The sequence below is a fragment of the Anoplopoma fimbria genome, chromosome 17 (assembly GCF_027596085.1).
Source record: "Anoplopoma fimbria isolate UVic2021 breed Golden Eagle Sablefish chromosome 17, Afim_UVic_2022, whole genome shotgun sequence".
NCBI classification, from domain to species: Eukaryota; Metazoa; Chordata; class Actinopteri; order Perciformes; family Anoplopomatidae; genus Anoplopoma; species Anoplopoma fimbria.
Window position 1 is genome coordinate 26,363,256 of NC_072465.1, and position 18,794 is coordinate 26,382,049.

Sequence of the window (18,794 nt, forward strand, 5' to 3'; positions counted from 1 at the left end):
TCTGCCTCAGGTTGTTTTGAATTAGCCCTATCTCATATCAGTGACATCCTCCTGCAAACAACCAGTAAAACCGGAGAACCCAAGTAACCAGAAAACCTAACGAGGAAATGGAAATGTGTCTTCATATTATATAAGTCAGTCCTCTGTATTACTCATTTTAAGCAACAGTACACCGGTCAAATTATTCATTTAGGCTGAAATGTATCAATGATTTTTCTTGTACTGCTCGTCTTGTACTACTAGTTCTTTAAAAATAGGCAACTAATTAAATCTCAACTCCTTTATTAAAATGTTAACTTTTTTAATTAACTTGTTTGCGATCATTTAAATCATTTAACGTCTATACAAAATAATAATGATAGTTTGAACTCTAAACACTGCATCATATTCTATTTTTCTGCAGTTTCTTTGTGCATTGTACAGTAAATACAGTATAGCAGAGTCAAAACAACACCATTACCTTCTGAAAAAAACATGTCACACAAAATGTAAAGCTTCTGAATATTGATGAAAACAACATCAGTGTGTGAGGACCTTCACCCTCCGTGACAAGGTCCGGCATGGAGGAGATTCTGGAGCAGAGGCCGAGGTCAGAGTTGAGATTAGGCAACGACTATTTTTAGTACATACCCCGATATATGATAGTATACTATACCTTTTAAATGTGTATCTTTACTATATTACAGTTTATTGGTGAATTGCATGTATGAACGGTGCAACAAAAAAAAGGCTCTTCTTAATATTATTACAATATTATTGAATATACTTAAATTGTATCTTTGCAGTGTAAAGTGAAGTGCTGAATCTTCTGTTTAAATTGTTCTTCGCTACCTTCCACATTCAAAACCTCCAGTATAATTTGTGCTTTATCAGCTAAAAGGGGAACTTTTTTTTAATTTTTTTATCCTTTTAGTTTCTAGTTATATCACAATTTAAAGTTCAAAGTAGAGCATAGGGTAGTTTACAGTGTTGCAAAGCTTGCAAAGCCCGTCATCCTGAATGGAATCTCCCATAGGGCACTGGGCGTGATTGTACATGTTTTACTTCATTTAACCATTATCAATCTGTTAAAGGGCTAAATTCCTTTGCTGTTTGGCCCCAATGTGCATTTACATTTTACCGTTTCACAATCAGAGAGCAGATTTTTGGCTTCGTAACCAGACCTTGTGTCTTCTGCTTTGGCTGAACTGCATCGACTGGCTCCACTGGTTGTCTTCTGGATGCCTGGCCTGCTCAGTTTTCCAGCTGCCTCTCCTGCTTAAACAGCACCAGCTAGTCCTACAAATAGCCACTAATTATCTTGTCGTGCGAAAACCAATTTCCACACCATTCTCGGACTAAACTTACCTTTAAACTGCAAAGCAAAGGGCTGATACTCAACTGGTTTGTATCTGCATTGTGTTTGCTCAGATTGCACTACTTCGGCTGTGTCCATTTCCCCTGAACGCCTCAGCTGTCTGACCCCAGGCTCTCTGTGTTTGAGTATGAACCATGTGAGAACAGTGTAAATGAACATCATCAAAGTAGATTTAGGCCCCTGATAAGGTTATAATACAGGGCCTGCTTTGTATTGCACTTTGGGGATGCTTAAATAAAAAATATAAGCAATTACCATGAACATTCAGTAAACTTGGGTCATTGTGACCAAAGGTTATTGTCCTTTTTGTAGGTAATTCTTATGTAGGAATATAACTTGTACAGTGAAAACAATGTAAAATTGTTCCTTTTTGGTGTTGAGAAAATTCTCCTGCTTATAACGCTTAATAAACTATTTAGAAAGCCTCAGCTGTGTCTGATCGGCTGTAAAATACATCGTCATAAAGCTGAAAACAGGGCTGTTTTTCTGAGATCATGAAATGTTGACATTTCGGACAAACACAATTTTCACAGGACGGCGACACTACAAGCTCATGAAGATCTACATCAGTAAAATGCAACATACACATTAATACAGCAGTAGTATTAATGCAAAATATAATAGTACAACACTTTTTGTGGAACATTTTTAAGGAGTAGTTAATACATTATTTTACTCAATGGTGGTTTTGATTGCAATACTTTTACTGTTTAGTATTAGTATTTTATAGGATCTGAATACTTCTGCCACCACTGCTTATTACAAATATATTACATTATGTTATATTGACCAATTCTTTAATTCCGATGCACATTCACTTGCAAAATGTTTACCAAAATAGTTAGATAAGATAAGATAAGATAAGATAAGATAAGATAAGATAAGATAAGATAAGATAAGATAATCCTTTATTAGTCCCACAGCGGGGAAATTTGCAGGCTTACAGCAGCATAGAGTAAAGTGCACACAAGAGACATAGTAGAAGAAAGACAAGATAAAAATAAAAAATGAAAAAAAAAAAAACAAGTATTATAAATAAGCAATAAAAAACAACAATAACTGAAATATTATATTTACAGACAGAAAAAAAACTATTTTAACTATTATTGCACAGTTTAATGTATAGTTCAAATCAAACCTAGAGCTATACAGTATGTGTTTGTGTGACCTACAATACTTTATCACTCAACCCCAGTACTACTGAATAGAATATGATAACATTATGAAGTTATAATTTAACTTATCTACCAAAAATGGGAAAAAAAACCAGACAAAACTTGTTATAAAAAACCCCACGCCCCTGAATGCTCCTGAACCTATCATTGGCCGTCAGCGCCCCACATCATCCAATCAGATCACTCATACGCGGGGCGGGAGCTACAGCAGCCAATAGGAATCCAGTATGGACCCGCCCCCTTCACCGTATGCTCGTTTGAATGTGGGCCCTAAACGATAAAAAGCGAGCCGTCATGTTTCGGTCCCTCCCTCTCTGCTTCTGTCCGTCGGCTAGACTGCCGCTTCACCCAGCCTGCCCGGAACAAAACACCAGAAAACAACAATGTCTGAGAAACTTAACTACAAAGTCGGTAAGTTACAAGATTTATCATTTTAAAATGCGTTTATACGGGCGAGTAGGATTGGCGCGTAGTTGGCGAGCATGCTGGGTAATTTATGCTAATTTGCGCGTTGATTTACGGCTATTGCTAGCAGCCGGGCTTATAACAGCTAATAATAAATGCTAATTAGATATTTGACATATTTATTATTTATTACAGGTTTCAAGCTGTAATGCTAGCGTGAATCGACATGTAACAGCCGTACAAGCACCAAGCATGGGCTGAAGAAAAAAAAAATGACGTCCACCGCCTCTGGGTATTGTAGTTTTTTAGCGGAGCCGAAGACGTTACGGTCCTATCCCGGAAGTGTGTTTGCGAACTACAATTCCCATGATGTCTTGCGCCCAGTTTTTTTTTACATGAGTGACAGCAGCAGGCAGAGACTGAGCTTCATTGTGTAGTAATGCACTACACGTGGTGCAGCTTTTAGGGCCAAATGCTTTTTGATTAAAAGTTGTTTTTATGTGTTTTTAATAAATATAGTGGAAATATACAAGAAAAATAAATAAATGCATGTTTTGCATTATTATTATTATATTTCTTTATTGAAAGGAATTGAGGAATTTAAAACAATTAGAAATGAAACACATAATAATAAGCATTTAGTTGAAAATGTCAAAGTATGCATGTGAACTAGAAGCTGTTGTCCATTGAAGTGCCTGCAGGTGTTGGTTAACCTTGTAATCTCTATCTACCAAACTGTGAAGCAGCTGGTTAGAAGCAGAATGAGTTGCACAATCATCTAACAGATAGCTGCAGGGCGAAGTCCACACATTCTGCATCAACTACAGGCATCCAGGCATCCAGGAGTCAAGAGTTTCTCAGTGACTGTTTGTCAAGTTCAGACATGTTAATTGATGCACTTTCACTCATTTACTTTAACAAGAGATAGATAGATGGATAGTTTTGACACACCTTCTCATTCAACTACTTTGCAGAATGTAAAATATAAAACATATTCTGGTTTGTTGAGCATTTGTTTGTTTACCACATAATTCCATATGTGTTCCTTCATAGTTTGGATGTCTTCAATATTAATCTACAATGTAGAAAAACATAAAAATAAAGAAAAACCATCGAATGAGAAGGTGTGTCCAAACTTTTGACTGGTACCGTACTTCAATAAGTGCCACATTTTAAAAAAAAATCTTTGTGGCTAAGTAAATTACATTATTGGGGCACATTTTATTGGATAAAAGATGAAGCAAATTAGGGTGTTCCACTGACGCAAATGATTGTTTTATTGAATGTTAGATATTCGAATTATTAAAGTAAATTGCAGAGGGTGTTTACACGTGACGCCTTGGTTTGAACAGAGCAAAAAATATGAAGTCTAACTTTGTTCTCTTTTCAAATGACTGCCCTGGTTTAGGACACGTGCACCTGGTGGATAAATGGACTTCAAATGCTAATACTGCACTGCTGGCTTTGGGTGGGATTTGTACCCCAATGGCCTGTCAGATGCCCTGCTATGCTAGGCATGCAGGGCCACACAATGATCCACATGTGATGTTGGTGGTTAACTCAGCTGAGTGGTGTTTTTTCGGTTTAGCTCCTCCCCTATTGCCCTCGCTGTGAACCTGTTCCTAATCCCGTCTGTGGCTGCTCATTCAGGCCAGTGCCGGTTGGGTGCAGAGGTGTGTTTGCACAAGCTTCACCCTCTTTGGGTCTGTTGGAGGATGGGCTTGCACTTTGGGGCTTCCATCATGTGTCTCGGTTTGCCTGCAGCGTTGTAGAGGCCCAGAACAGAGTGCTTGTCTTCCTGTTACGTCAGGATGCTTTCTGGTTTATCATGATAATATCTGGTTATTATCTTTTAAATGTAGCCTGGTGTTCAGCTTGAAGCTCTTCCTGTAGTCTGTAGGGAGGAGTTTAAGCTTTATAGCAGGACATGATCAGCAAACATGGTTTGAGAAAATCACATTTTGTACAAAGCACTGTAACAACAAAGTGCTGCTAAAGGAACAAGAAGTGAAAACGAGAACAGGTCTGGGTTTTTTTTGCGGTCCATGTCAAATCCTGTTGCTTGACACTTAAGAAGCGAGTGAAAGTCTGGCAGTTTAGAAATGTTCTATATACCCTAACCTTCAATGCATAGCCTCGTGTTCATCGCTATTAACTTGTTCTGACATGTTCAAGATATGGGCGGACAAATGTGTCGCTTATGCTTTCAATATGTATTACTAATGCATAATGTTTCAAAAGCATAGTCACACCTCCTTATTACGTTCATTAAGGAGGAACGTGTTCTTTGCTCCGAAAAGAAAAAATGCACATATAGCACCAGCAGCTGGCTGGAAATGAAAGGAGTGACTGTACAGAGTGCATGCAGCTGTTTTTTTTTCTTTTCCCCCCCCACAGTAAAGTAACAACATAGTTAGCAGAGAGACAGCTATGTTCTCCCATATAAGGAATTGAAACCGTATTATACATGCATCAGGAAAAAAGATATACAAGATATCCTCGCATCTTTTTTTTTTTCAAGACTTCTTTGTTTAAACTACAGCAGTTTTGCAAAGACACGAAAAAGATTTAACAGGTGTGGTGTGAAATAAAAGCAATCTTGAATGCATGCGTTGAACGTTATCATGAGGAGGATGTCGATGCTGATATGTTTGGTCCTGTTTAAACTTTTTTTTTAATTTTAAACAAACGCACATTTAAATCTAGAGGCACAGCATGTTCAAACACGGTCAAAGTTCATTGTGATCAGAAAGCTTTCGTGACTAATCCGCTGACTGAGTGCAGGTTCAACAAGCTTGGCGAGAACATATTTCTGTAATATTCAGGTTTTAACGCCCAGCTTTCTTCCTCTCTCCTAGCCGACATCAGTCTGGCCGAATGGGGGCGCAAGGCCATCGACATCGCGGAGAACGAGATGCCCGGTCTGATGAAGATGAGGGAGCTGTACGGTCAGACCAAGCCGCTGAAGGGCGCCCGTATCGCCGGCTGCCTCCACATGACCCTGCAGACCGCCGTGCTCATCGAGACCCTCACCGCCCTCGGCGCTGAGGTGAGGTTTAGTAGATACTGTCTTTGAGAGAGCATCCACTGATCATTCATGAAAAGCTCTTTTCTGCAGGGGAGGTTACATGCAAGAGTTTTATTTAACTTTTTACATATTCTGATTTAAAGAGAACTTTTCCAACCAGGTAGTGATGATGATCAGTCTGATTTCTTCGGTAGATGGTGGTATTGGGATTTGATGAAATCGCCCTCAACGTGATGCATTGGAGACTTGATTGGTTTTAATTACCTGAAGTTGTGCACACAAGATATGTTAAGGCCTTCAGATGCTGTGATTTTTGCAGTTTATATATTTCAAATACCAGGAGAGAAAAGTTGTACAGGTCCAAAATCTGAACCTTTCTTCATTTGAGAGGCCCATCATACGAACTCGTGGACTTTGTTTTCTTACTCTGGTTGTACATTTAAGTCCAGTTAAACTTTTCTAGGAGTCAAAACACTCACTTCCAGATTAGCCCTGTTAGTCTTTATGTCCCTTTTTTTTGCTTTCTTTATTCATATGAAGCATCTTAAACAGATTGTGTGAATTATAGGCCAATAGATTATTACATATTTAAAATAACACCAACACTTTTTAGTAAATGAACATGAAAGTGTGTCGTTCAAATGAGCTTCACCAGAGAAGAGGGCAGTTTAGTTCAATCCTAAACCGTCCGGTAATAACCTCTGCCTTGCTACAGTGCACTACAGCAGCAGCAGCAGTTACTCAGGGGGGACAAGTTTATTGATCCATTTGTTCGTACAAACTGTTTCAGTCAGTCTGGGGTTTTTCTTTGCCTCAAGGCCGCTGTGTTCTGTTATCATGTTGGTTTTATCTGTCTGACCAGGACTGGTTTCCTCCTGCAGGAACCAGCACAGAATAAATAACAACCTAATGTCCCCCCCCCCCTTAATTGATTCTACTTCTCTCTCTCTTTGTGGCGATACTCTGTAATTCAATGTCACTTGGAAATCTACCTTCCATCCATACCACCTTTTGGTTGGTGGTTCTTGTTTTTTTCTTTACATTCTAAAAAAAGTAAAATTTAAATGATCTGTCTTTTTAATGCTGATTGGCTTGAATTTTACTTTTCAGTAGTACCTCTTTTATTGGGAAGACACTGACTATAAAACCCAGTTTTACATGCACCTGCTCATTATTTAGATTTCTTTCAAGCTGCAGTAGCGAGTTTTGGACACTAGACGGCAGCAGAATGTTCACAACGCACTGGTAGCTCATTCATTTCCTGTCAGTATAGTGACGGTAGTGAGTTTGATCGTTTATAATGACTATGAATATTATTTGTAGCACACTAACTCCTAACTTTGTCCTGAGATGTACTAGATTTACTAATGTTTTAAAGGATGAAATACTTGATGAGTTACAATAAATGTCAAGATATCAATCACAAATATTATTGTTATTGTGCTTGGGGGTTAAAATAATGCGTGGAATGATGTTGCGTAATTTTGGATACAATAAAAAGGTATCTGTACGTGGGACTGGGCGATAATTCAATGATGATTTATCGTTGTTCAATGGACTCGTATTGGGATGAATTTATTTACACAGGAGGCTTTACCATGTGGTTATTTCATATGGACGTGATATTTATAGTTATCGTGATCTGAAATGACCCATAGCGTGATGGAAGGTTTTGGCCATATAGCCCCGCCCTAACTGTTACATTACAGTTGCAGAAAAGACTTGGAGCATGAAAAGAAGCTGCCTCCAAACTATTTAATTCTAGTAGATTTCTAGGATATTGATGAGATGAAAGGACAGTTAAATGGTGAAGTTCTCTCCTTCCTGACTCTCTCCTCTTCCTCCTCAGGTTCAGTGGTCCAGCTGCAACATCTTCTCCACTCAGGATCACGCTGCTAGCGCCATCGCCAAGACTGGAGTTCCAGGTAACGCACACACACTCACCATCTCCACCTGTGTAAGCTGTGTGTGAATTATAAAACGACCTGTATTATGACTTTCTTGCTCAATCGTCCCAAAAAAAACATCATGAATTTCAATTCTTTTGGCCAACATAATGGTGACATGACCGTTTCATATCGTCCTCCCTAGTGAAAAGCTAACTGTTGGTAGTTGAACCTTATTTTTCTGACGGTTTCAGTGTCCAGTGAGGACAAATAAAAGCTCCAGGAAGGTCAAACTAGATTGAATGCCCCTTGAGGCGTTGCAGCCCAACTATTGTGTGTTGCGGCTGTGTCGTAAGGCGGCAGAGAGAGAACGGTGGTAGTCTGCACTGGGACTCGGCTACTCACTGAGGACTCGGAGTGATGCTCTCGCCGACAGTTTAGATTCACCGTCGGTCGTTTCACCCGTTTCTCAGAAACGAGGCAAATGAGTAAACATGTCCCTCTGGTTTGTGTAGTGTACGCATGGAAGGGCGAGACCGACGAGGAGTACGTGTGGTGCATCGAGCAGACGCTGTACTTCAAGGACGGCCAGCCCCTCAACATGATCCTGGACGACGGAGGAGACCTCACCAACATGGTCCACACGAAGTACCCCAAGCTGCTGGCAGGTTGGTTTGTTCACACCGTTTCATTATATGAGGTTGCTGTTTGTTTTCCCTAGTTTAAGTAGGGTTTGGAAAAAGGCCTAAAGTCTCGTTAATGAAAATATATGGCTGGTATTGCGGTCATTACACTGTTTGTTTGTTTGTAAGGGTTCTGTGATCCTGTGACGTCTGTTTTACCGCCTGTCATCGCAGTATGAAATTGGCCAGACATAAATATTGGGACATTTTTTTGGTTATAAAATGGTTTCTGTGGGGAAACTAAATTATGACCAGAAGATGTCCCAGAATTCAGTGGCTGGTGAGGATTTCCCCACTCTGTAACATCCAAGTAAATGTTTAAGCTGTAGAGACGAGTTTTGGACACTAGATGGCGTTAGTGGTTTAGAGGGCAGCTTCGTTCAGATTACATCATTTTGAACTCGCAGCAAATGTATTCATACATTAAGTTGTATTATTTTAAGTTAGCAAAGGTTGATATTAAAGCCGTTTCCTCCTGGTATTCCAAAGGCTCTGGATAACGTGATTGTGAGACTTGTTGTGTCTTTTATTCGTCAATTATCTTGTACAATCGGTCAACGTATGTCAGGACCAAGAAGGAAAACATAATATTTACTTTATTTTATAAGAAAAATAACGGCATATTTCTCACCAGATATTGTTGCAAATTTGACCTGATGCCCCCTGAGGCGTTGCAGCCCAACTATTGTGTGTTGCGGCTGTGTCGTAAGGCGGCAGAGAGAGAGCGGTGGTAGTCTGCACTGAGACTCGGCTGCTCACTGAGGACTCGGAGTGATGCTCTCACCGACATCATGCTGTGTTTATGCATAAAGCCTGTTTTTTAAATGACTGGAGGTCGTTTCTAAAAGTAGAGATGATGACCAACCCCCCCCCCTTGATGTTTGTCACATCAGGGACCAACATCCAAAACTTTAATGCTAAAGGGCCGATGGATCTGTGTTGGGAATCGGCACAAAAGTGCAGAAAACTAATATTTGAAATAAAGAGAACGATTGAAAGAGCAACCAGTGACTTCATTTTAAATTATATCTGAAGAACAATGCTCCACTACTGATATTTTGTAACCAGCAGTTGAGTGTGGAGATGAAAATTTACAAACTTTTATCTTCATAAAGCTTTTATTCTTTTGTCATTGTCACGTTTACGTGCATCGTACCTTAATTACTCAAAATGTAAGGAGTCTAAAAATGGCCGACATAAATCGGTTATGGCGTTCTAAGGCTGAAGCCTGTTTGCCGCCCTGGCAAACCAATTTAATTCTGTGTGTTAAATGGTTTTCCATAACTAGGTGACTTTGTGTTTTTTCAGGTATCCGCGGCGTGTCGGAGGAGACAACCACAGGTGTCCACAACCTGTACAAGATGTTGAAAAAGGGCGAGCTGAAAATGCCCGCCATCAACGTCAACGACTCCGTCACAAAGGTAAGAGGCCTCCAACTTTAAATCCCCTCCAGACGGAGGAGAGTGATGATGAAGGAATAGTGTTTGATTAATAAGTTTGTCCGTAAAGAAATGATCTCTTTGCCTTTTTTGTATTGAATGAAATGAGAACAGTACAATAAATAATTCAGCTCACTTGAATGGCCCTGAACTGGGAGTCATGAGAATTCTCTGACTTATGGAAATATATGGAAAAAAGCTTGACTAATATTAATATGTGATCTGTATTTTTCTCTCTCTCTCTCTCTCTCTCTCTCTCTCTCTCTCTCTCTCCGTACCCTTCAGAGTAAGTTCGACAACCTGTACGGCTGCAGGGAGAGTCTGATCGACGGCATCAAGAGAGCAACCGACGTGATGATTGCCGGTAAAGTTGCCGTGGTTGCGGGCTACGGCGACGTGGGCAAAGGCTGCGTCCAGGCTCTGAGAGGGTTCGGAGCTCGCGTCATCGTCACGGAGATCGACCCCATCAATGCCCTGCAGGCAGCCATGGAGGGTACGTGATGGTGGCCGGTAAAACGGTTCATCTATGACATGAACTTGAAGAGGAATATGCATATTCAGTTAACTTGGGATCCAGGATTCTTAATTCTAAGACTTTCAGAACTGACACAATTGTCGTCATTAATGAGAAAACCGTAAAACTTAAGTTTGTTTCTGAGTTAAGACCGGGTTCTCTCTTCAAAAAGACACCCATTATTTGAGAATTCATCCATCTAGTCTTGTGCCGTCAAACTACAGTGTAGACCATAATTCTCTCTCGATGAGGAACAAATGCGCACGGGGAAAGCAATTGTGGTTGAAGCAGTTTGAGAATGTCGACGTCTCTACCGGCTCTGCGCCACCACAGCGCAGGGTTCCCACACATCCTGGACTAAAGGAAGAAATTGTTGACCAATTTTCTAGTCATGGAAAACACATGGAGAATGAGAGGAGAAGGTCAAATGTCCCGGAAAAAATCTTGTGTTTAATGTTGTTTTTTTTTTCCAACATTCCCCTATGTTCCTATAGCTGAGCATGAACTACAGTCTGTCTATCGGAGCTCTGAAAAGGGGAAACATTGTCATCTGAAAAAGCGACCTTATGTTCAGGATATTAACATTCAACTGGTAGTTGATGAGCGGGAGTGTTTGGAATGGGCTGTCCCGTCACATGGTAGCACATGTTGGAACAAGTGGCCAAAACTCTGAATAATGAAAGTTGCATTATCCTTAAAATCTCAACAACAAGCTCATAACTTTGTCAATTTGGGAAATAAGTTGTAGCCCAGGACTGTACGTCTTCTAAATCAGACCTTCACAGAGAGGATCAGAAAGGCGGAAGAATTAACAGCCATTTCATTACGTCCTATACATGTAATAAATATACTAATGATAACCAGATTATCTGCATGAGAAATGAAGAGGAAAAACCATAAACAATCCAGTTCTAGTTCTCAATTTAACGTGACAGATGTGATCACTAAAAGAACGTCTGGTCCACAGCATGAACCCCTCTCCCCTCTGGCTCTGTAGGTTATGAGGTCACCACCATGGACGAGGCGTCAAAGGAAGGCAACATCTTCGTCACCACCACCGGCTGTGAGGACATCATCCTGGGACAGTAAGTGGGAGCGGCTACTTTTTCATTTGTACGCTTGTATTCAAAGTAGAAACGGTCTCAACTTAAACCCAACAAGAAGCCTCGTTGTGATGGTTTTGTGCTCGTTGCCTTCAGTCACTTTGAGAACATGAAGGACGACGCCATCGTCTGTAACATCGGACACTTTGACTGTGAGATCGACATGGGCTGGCTCACCAAAAACGCTGCAGAGAAGATCAACATCAAACCTCAGGTGGGGAAACTTAGACAGACTTGACTGTGACTTTTTTGTTTTAGGTGCCTATGGTTTATTTTCAGTGTTTGGCAGCTCTTAGATCGATGCGCATCGACTGAGCAAGAACACAAAAGAGAAGTTCTGAACCATAACAGAAGCAGTAATCCTTCTCCTCCTCCTCCTCTTCCTCAGGTCGATCGCTATCGTATGAAGAGCGGCCGTCACATCATCATCCTGGCCGAGGGCCGACTGGTCAACCTGGGCTGTGCCATGGGACACCCGTCCTTCGTCATGAGCAACTCCTTCACCAACCAGGTACTGTGAGATCGCATGACAAGAAAGAAAAGACAAATTAAAGATGGATGTAACGCATGCAGCAAAACGCTTTCTTAAAGGCCTTTACATACTATACGACTCACTTGCAATTTAATACATTTTTTTTGTGCTTTTATTTTTTTATCATAAATACTTTATCACAGAACGCCAATATTGCTTTGCACAGAAGCGATGGAACGAAGTAGATTATTATTATTTATTTTTTTATTATTATTTATTTTTTCTGAGCTTTCACAACGCAAATAAAGGCAATAGCCAATCCCGCTGTGTGTAGTGGACATATTGAAAACACAACGGCTGTGTAGTCTGGTTGTATCCGGTCTGCACTGCCTGGTAATAACGATTGGCGTCTTGGTACGTCCGTTATTACCTTTCAGAATAAAAGCCCCTGTCATATTCACAGCAAACTGCCATCAGCAAACTCAATAAAACATCTTGCAGTAGCTGAGGCGGTACACAACAGTTTACCTCCGACAGACTGCAGATGCTGCTCTGCTTTAATAGGATCCTTGTAGTTGGTCCTCCGTCTGCAACTGTTCCAAATTTGCATCACTGCCTGTATAAATATCGGTGCAAAGTACTAGCAGGTTTGTGTTTCACGGTTTATTCGTCGTGCCCTTTGGTGTGTAAAGGTTTCAATTTAACATAATGAAACTATAGCTGCATCCATTCTGCCTCATTAAACGCAGTATATTCTTTTGTTCTGTCTTTTTTTTCCCTGTAGGTTCTGGCTCAGATCGAGTTGTGGGAGAACACCTCCAAATACCCCATTGGTGTCTACTTCTTGCCCAAGAAGGTCAGTGGCCACACTTTGATAATAGCTTGTATTTCATGCAGCAAATCACTCAGACATAAATATCAACGTCTAGTCTGCGGGATAAAATGACATGCTACCAGATGAGTGATGCCACAACGTTGGAGAAACCAGGCCGGGTCTCTTCTTTCCATTAGTGGAGCCATTGGGTCCAGCCATTTCAGTCTACACTTTCCAGATTTGATCTCTCAAACCCCTGATAATCATCTATAACAAAGGGAGAGGTTTTTTTTTAAATGATGAACTCATTATGTAACTGGTGCTGTTGGAGGTTAGAGTCTTCTTCTTTTTTTATTTAATGAAAGTGTTGAACTCTAGATGTCCGGACGGATACTTTCTTTAAGATACAGATCGAGCTGAGTGACTTTAAAAACAGCGGGATGATCTCATCGCTGTTCTCTTTTACGGTGATCTTGGGCCGAAGTTTAGTTCCCTTAAGCCTGAAAACTGCGGCGATAAAAATGAAAGCAGGAAATCCCCTGATGTGATGTTTTTACAGTGATGGAGAGGAGAGAGAGAGAGAGAGAGAGCCCATCAAAAGGGAGCAGGGTTCGTAAGAAGGGCAGGAATTGAAAGATTAAAACAAAACCAAAAAAAAGCAACAGGAAGCTGCTGTTGAATGCAGCAGATTTATTTGGTGCTCAACATGAAAAAAAAAAAAAAAGCAAGAGATAATGTGGCGCTTCACGGAGCGGGTTATGCCCTCAGAACATCTCCCTCCATCCAACACGGACGTCCTTTCATATTCACCGAAACACTCGTCCTTGTCTTAACAGAAGACATTCTTACACAAAAGGATCACTTTACAAATCCAGCAGAACCAAAGATTAATCGCCTTGTGGGCTCACATGAGGGTCGATGGGGTTTTCGAGCGTGAGACACAACGTCCTGCAGTCACGACGTCCTGCAGTCACGACGTCCTGCAGTCACGACGTCCTGCAGTCACAACGTCCTGCAGTCACAACGTCCTGCAGTCACAACGTCCTGCAGTCACAACGTCCTGCAGTCACAACGTCCTGCAGTCACAACGTCCTGCAGTCACAACGTCCTGCAGTCACAACGTCCTGCAGTCACAACGTCCTGCAGTCACAACGTCCTGCAGTCACAACGTCCTGCAGACACGACGTCCTGCAGTCACGACGTCCTGCAGTCACAACGTCCTGCAGTCACAACGTCCTGCAGTCACAACGTCCTGCAGTCACAACGTCCTGCAGTCACAACGTCCTGCAGTCACAACGTCCTGCAGTCACAACGTCCTGCAGACACAACGTCCTGCAGTCACAACGTCCTGCAGTCACAACGTCCTGCAGTCACAACGTCCTGCAGTCACAACGTCCTGCAGTCACGGGCTTTCACGGGTGCACGGTCACAAGTTTAGGTTTGTGATTGTGTAGCTGTAGAAAAACCTCCACATACATTTAAAATGGAGAGGATTATTGCTTTAGTCAACGTCTTGACAATAAATCAGGAAAGTGAGTGTGGGAACTTTTGAGTGACAACTTAGGACCCCCACATACTAATATTAGAGTACAAGTTATTGTTTATTTTAAAACCTTGATCCTTGTTTGAGCGCATCATCTGCATTCATCAAACCGAAACTCCAAACATGGTTTTGTTGCAGACTGAGATGTGGTGATTTTTTTTGTTTTTTATTTTCTGCTTTTCCTCCGTTTCTTAAACTAGATACATTTTGAGTTTTAGACGGTTGTCTGTCAAAGGGAACTCTTTTCAAACTTATTCTTGGGCTATGGGGATCCACTTTTTATTTATGCTTTTTTTTTTTTTTTTTTTTTTTTTTACTTACAAACTAAAAAAAACAAGAATTCTCCATAATGAGAAGAATCATTCGCTGCAGCCTCACTCGGTATCTTGAGTTTGATACTACTTCATATTGGGGGTTTTTCTGTCCGTCTTAAACCAGAGTTTACCAGTTTTTCGGGGGTTTTTAATGACAAACTATTGCAACCAACTCACAATAGGCCTCATCTCGACCAGCCATTTCAAAAAGAGATGCGTTTGATAATTACATATGTTAGATTATGCACATGTTAAATACTTAATAAATGAAAGCAAAAAAGATATTAGGCAGATATAGCAGGCTCTCATTCTTTCCATTTCCAATCAACAGAATGTATGCTAGCCTTCAATGTTAGAATAAGGCTACACTAATCACAAGAATACAAACATTCAGCCTCCTTCAAATGTTGAATATAAGACACTGGTAAAGACTGTCTGTCTTAAAGTTATTGCGTACCAAAACCTAAAATATGCAAAACAAGAAGGTAGACGAACGAGCAGACATGACTCATCTAACGGGAGCTTTTCTCTCTCTTTGCCTCAACAGCTGGATGAGCAGGTGGCGGCCGCCCATCTGGACAAGCTGGGCGTGAAGCTGACCAAGCTGTCGGACAAACAGTCCAAGTACCTGGGTCTGCCCGCCGAGGGGCCCTTCAAACCGGACCACTATCGCTACTGAGCACCCTGTCCAACCGGGGGGGGGGAGGACGGAGGAGAAAGAGGAGGTGGTGTTTTAGATGAAGCAGGGTTCTGTGTTTGGGAGCAGGTTGCACTTTGGGACTCTCAAATGTCAACATTTCAGGGATGCTGAGGGACCGCTTTTTTTGTGTGTTTTTTTGCTTCCTTCCCCTTTTTCCATATCAAACGCTAGAGAAATGTTTTCCACAAGACATGGCTGAAGTGTGGAACCGAACACCTTGTTCTGCTTTACTGAGATGAGCTCAAACCTAATCTACCAAACGGCTGTATTTGAGTTAATCTGTCTGCATCGAGCCAAAGCTTCAGTCAGTAGCTTTATGTAGGAGTTTATCAGGAGACTGCAGAAGTCTGTTTCTTCAGACACACGAGTCAAAACGACACCAAACTAGTATTTCTACTGACAACGTATTAGCTTGTCTCCTCACCATCTTCTTTTACTCCTTAAACATCGATATGTTCAGTCCTCCACCGCCTCCTCTTTCCTCCTCAGTAGTCTTCTGAAGCACCAACTGCTACTGTGGAGACAATTCATCTTTGGTTGTTTGTCATTCCCTCTCCATTAATGGAATAAAAATAAAACCCTCACGCTTTTCTTTTTTTTTTCTACCTGAGCTCTTCTCTCTGGCTCACAAGAAGTTATTTTTTTTTTTTCTTCTTCTGCATCTTTTGAATGAATGGAGGCAAACGGTTCAGTGTGCGGCGGCCTTGTTCCAGTATAGTTCCACCAACGCTGAGTTAGCACTTAATGAAGGCTGTACCTGAACTCTGCTCGGTGTTTTCAGTGTGTTTGCTCATTATCAGGTTTACATCGGTAAAGAGGAGCACCGCTGCCAAAGAGACACCAAAGCACCTCATGTTTTTTGCCTCATTTGAAAAAAAAAAAAAAGTCTTATTCTTTCTGTTGCTAGATTTTTGTTTTTTTCTTTTCTCTTCCTTTTTTTTTATTGTGATTTTTATTTAATTTGACTTAAAGGGCCAAACGCCTCCCCCTTTCTTTCTGTTTCTCACTGAAGCCGATCAGGACGACGTTAAAGTGGCGGTCACAGTTCTCAACGGTTAAAAGCCTGAAACGCAGCGTTCAGCTGTTTTGTAAACGATGGATTCAAACTGTCAAGTGTGACAATGAAAAATAAAAAAAACACATACATGTGACTGGACTGTTTCTGCTTGTATGGTTGTGTGCTGAAACACATTTTATGACTAGTGGAAGTCATAAAATATGTTTTTGAGTTTGACCTCTGCTGTTTTCCACTTTAAAAAATGACAAACTATTTATGAAATCCACACGAAGCTTTATTTATAAATCTTCAGTGCATAAATGAATGTTCCTGACCAATATTGCCGCCATTTGGGCTTTACTGTAATTCATGTGGAATTGGCAGACTGCTCATTTTCAAGAAGATGTTCCTTTTGATAATTCACAGCTTTGTAAAATACATTTTAGCAGCGTTAACGGAATCTTTTTCCTCGTCTGTAAAACCAACAAGCCTTCCATATTAGATTTAATGTTCTAAGTAGGCTCCAATTACCTAAACAATCCAAAAAATCACACTCCCTCATGTGGCTGAAAGTTGAACTGCAGAAAAAAAACTGACAAAAAGACTATGGAAGGAATTCTGCTAATTTATTAGGTGACTAGCTTCATTAGTACAATTTCATCATAACGTGTGTAAATGATGGCCAACACTATGAAAAGACAGTCAGTTCTGACAAAAACTCTATTTTAAGACTTCCTTTAAAGAGGATAAAGTTATGCTTTGATGGGTAGTTGGTTCAAATATGACTCTCTGGGAAAAGTATGATTTTTAAATACATAAATAAAGGAGCTGCTGATTAAAGCCATACATTCTGTAATTGCAACATTCCTGGTTTGAACCAGCTGTGGGCCTCGTGGTGTTCCGATCTGTTCTTCCCTCTCCCATAGCTTCCAGTAGCCTGCCGACCGTCCTCTGCTGGATGAAGCCATTAAGCATTTAACAAACAGGCCGTAAGCTGCACGGATCCAGGGGTTGGCAATATAAAGTGCAATTTTTATTTATCGTCTTAATGTACAAAATGAACATCCAGACTAACATTAAGTTTAATTATGACCACATCCAAATAATTCTCCAACAAATCTACTCCATCCATAGAGGAAACAGTTTTAGCCAAAAGTCTCCCATAATCTGGGCGTTATTATATATATATATATATATTATATATATTTATATATATATATATATATGAGAATATATACAAGAAGACTGCAATCCTTATGAAAACATCCACAGCTGAGTTGAAATTAATATCCTACAAACCTTCCATCAATCTTGTTCATCAGCAATAACAATCACTGATCCTGTGAGGAAGTTCTAGCAATCTAATCCTGGATGAGGACAATAAAAAAATCAAACTACAGTAAATATAGACAGTTTAATTAAGATGGAGGGGAAAACAGTAAGTTGCTTACGAACAGCAGAAAAATGCATAAAAGTTGCTGTGTGGTTGGAAGCACCACCAACAGAACTACATTTTAAATAAATAAGCTGAGGATGCAGGCAATAAGACGCGAGGCATCAGTGTGTTTTCAAATGTGAAAACTCAATATCTCTAACGTTACACATGCTGCAAACATTTCAACCAAATGTTTTAGTTTGAATGTCTGTCTGTAAATGAAGCTAAAGCATTGTCAGTATGACACTGGAATTTATAGTGAAATGTGGATTCATCAGAAATCTGTGCAGTATTATGTTTGCAAATGCCTCAGCTTACCACAGTATTTTTTTTTTATTCACAAGATGAAGTTAGAAATAAGTTAATCAATACAATACAAAGTCTATCATCCTCTGATACCACATTAGACATAAAACACAGTACAAAATAAAAAACATAATCTACTTATTTCAAGTAGAATAAATCAAGAAAGCCATAACATGCATAAAACAAAGTAGAAAAAATAAATAAATAAGCATGTATATGGTTATAGGTTCAGATAAATTTCCAGTAATATATAGAAATATTTCACATATTTGGTTTTTAATAATTTCAGGGACTTTATATAATGTTATTATTATAAAACCTGTAATGTGGGGTCTTTAAATATTTTGCCTCATGAATAAAAACTTCCACTAAAGTTAGTAAAACAATAATCATTAAGTCAAAAAACTATTTTTTTTGTCTTTGCATAAAACACCAAAAATAAAAGTATCGTGATCAATAGTTCACATTTCTGTGAATTTGCTACTGAACCATTCCATGAATTGTTTCCAGAACATCACGGGAGAGAGAAACAAAGAGATCCTCTGTTGGTTCAACATATCATCCCCGCAGGAAACACACTCACTGCTCTCAAAGCCAGATCTTAATCTGGGACATTCCCTGGA

At 40.2% G+C, this 18,794-nt stretch overlaps 1 protein-coding gene and 2 non-coding genes across 3 annotated transcripts; all 3 read left to right on the forward strand.

Moving 5' to 3' along the window:
• Nucleotides 1–2,823: 2,823 nt before the first annotated feature.
• On the forward strand, nt 2,824–16,584 carry ahcy (adenosylhomocysteinase). The gene is made up of 11 exons (XM_054617242.1): nt 2,824–2,943; nt 5,796–5,986; nt 7,815–7,890; nt 8,367–8,519; nt 9,843–9,955; nt 10,259–10,466; nt 11,485–11,572; nt 11,687–11,804; nt 11,979–12,101; nt 12,847–12,918; nt 15,281–16,584. The coding sequence occupies exons 1-11, from the start codon at nt 2,916–2,918 to the stop codon at nt 15,410–15,412; spliced, it is 1,302 nt and encodes a 433-aa protein (XP_054473217.1). The 5' UTR covers nt 2,824–2,915; the 3' UTR covers nt 15,413–16,584.
• Nucleotides 8,153–8,288, forward strand: LOC129106509 (small nucleolar RNA SNORA17). Its single transcript, XR_008531844.1, has one exon. It is a non-coding gene; the product is annotated as a small nucleolar RNA SNORA17 (small nucleolar RNA).
• LOC129106510 (small nucleolar RNA SNORA17) lies at nt 9,190–9,325 on the forward strand. The gene has a single exon (XR_008531845.1). It is a non-coding gene; the product is annotated as a small nucleolar RNA SNORA17 (small nucleolar RNA).
• Nucleotides 16,585–18,794: the final 2,210 nt, after the last annotated feature.